This window comes from Microtus ochrogaster, unplaced genomic scaffold, assembly GCF_000317375.1.
Source record: "Microtus ochrogaster isolate Prairie Vole_2 unplaced genomic scaffold, MicOch1.0 UNK2, whole genome shotgun sequence".
Classification (NCBI taxonomy): Eukaryota; Metazoa; Chordata; class Mammalia; order Rodentia; family Cricetidae; genus Microtus; species Microtus ochrogaster.
The window spans coordinates 10,188,916-10,189,521 of NW_004949100.1; the positions used below are offsets into that span (position 1 = coordinate 10,188,916).

At 67.5% G+C, this 606-nt stretch overlaps 1 protein-coding gene across 2 annotated transcripts in view; it reads left to right on the forward strand.

Annotated features, from left to right (window-relative positions):
* Slain1 (SLAIN motif family member 1) overlaps positions 1-606 on the forward strand; it is a 46,175-nt gene that overhangs the window by 436 nt on the left and 45,133 nt on the right. For both annotated transcript variants that reach the window (XM_026788373.1, XM_005365375.2), the window contains exon 2: positions 1-330. This exon is cut by the window's left edge and continues 21 nt beyond it. In XM_026788373.1, coding sequence (XP_026644174.1) covers positions 1-330 — 330 coding nt within the window. The remainder of the gene's footprint in view (positions 331-606) is intronic.

Here is a 606-nt window from a genome sequence, read left to right on the forward strand (position 1 = left end):
CTGCAGCCCGCTCACCCCGCACAGGGCCCCGGCTGGCACGACCTCCTCGGGCCCGGGGGCGCTGGGCCCCGCGTTCCCGGGCACCTACTGCTTGCCCAGCCCCGCGTCCTCCCTGCTCTGCAGCCTGCCGCCCGCAGACGCGCCCTTCGTCTACTCCAAGCCCGCGGCGGGCTTCTTCGGCGGGGGTGGCAGCCCGGAACCGGGGACCGCGGGGACCCCGCCGGGGGAAGCCCCCGCGCCGCCCTTGCCGCCTCCAACGCTTTTGGACGAAGTGGAGCCGCTGGACCTGGACAGCTTGGCCGCCTGGAGCGAGGAGGACGACTACACCTGGTATTGACTGCTGCGCCGCGGTCCCCCAGACCCCAGAGTTTTGAGGCCCAGGAAGCGGGGCGGGGCATGGGAGGAAGGGGACCCAGAGGCCTAGCAGGTGCTAAGCCCGGAGCAGCTTTGCAGGAAGACAGAAACCTGTTTTCTGATAGCGCCTATTGGTCCGACTGGGAACTGGGGAGGAACTGATCCCAGCCATCTGCCTTGTGTTCTGATCTTTGCTGATTACCGGGTCCCAAGCGCCTCGTTAGCCTTAACTGCACAACTCATGTCATCTTG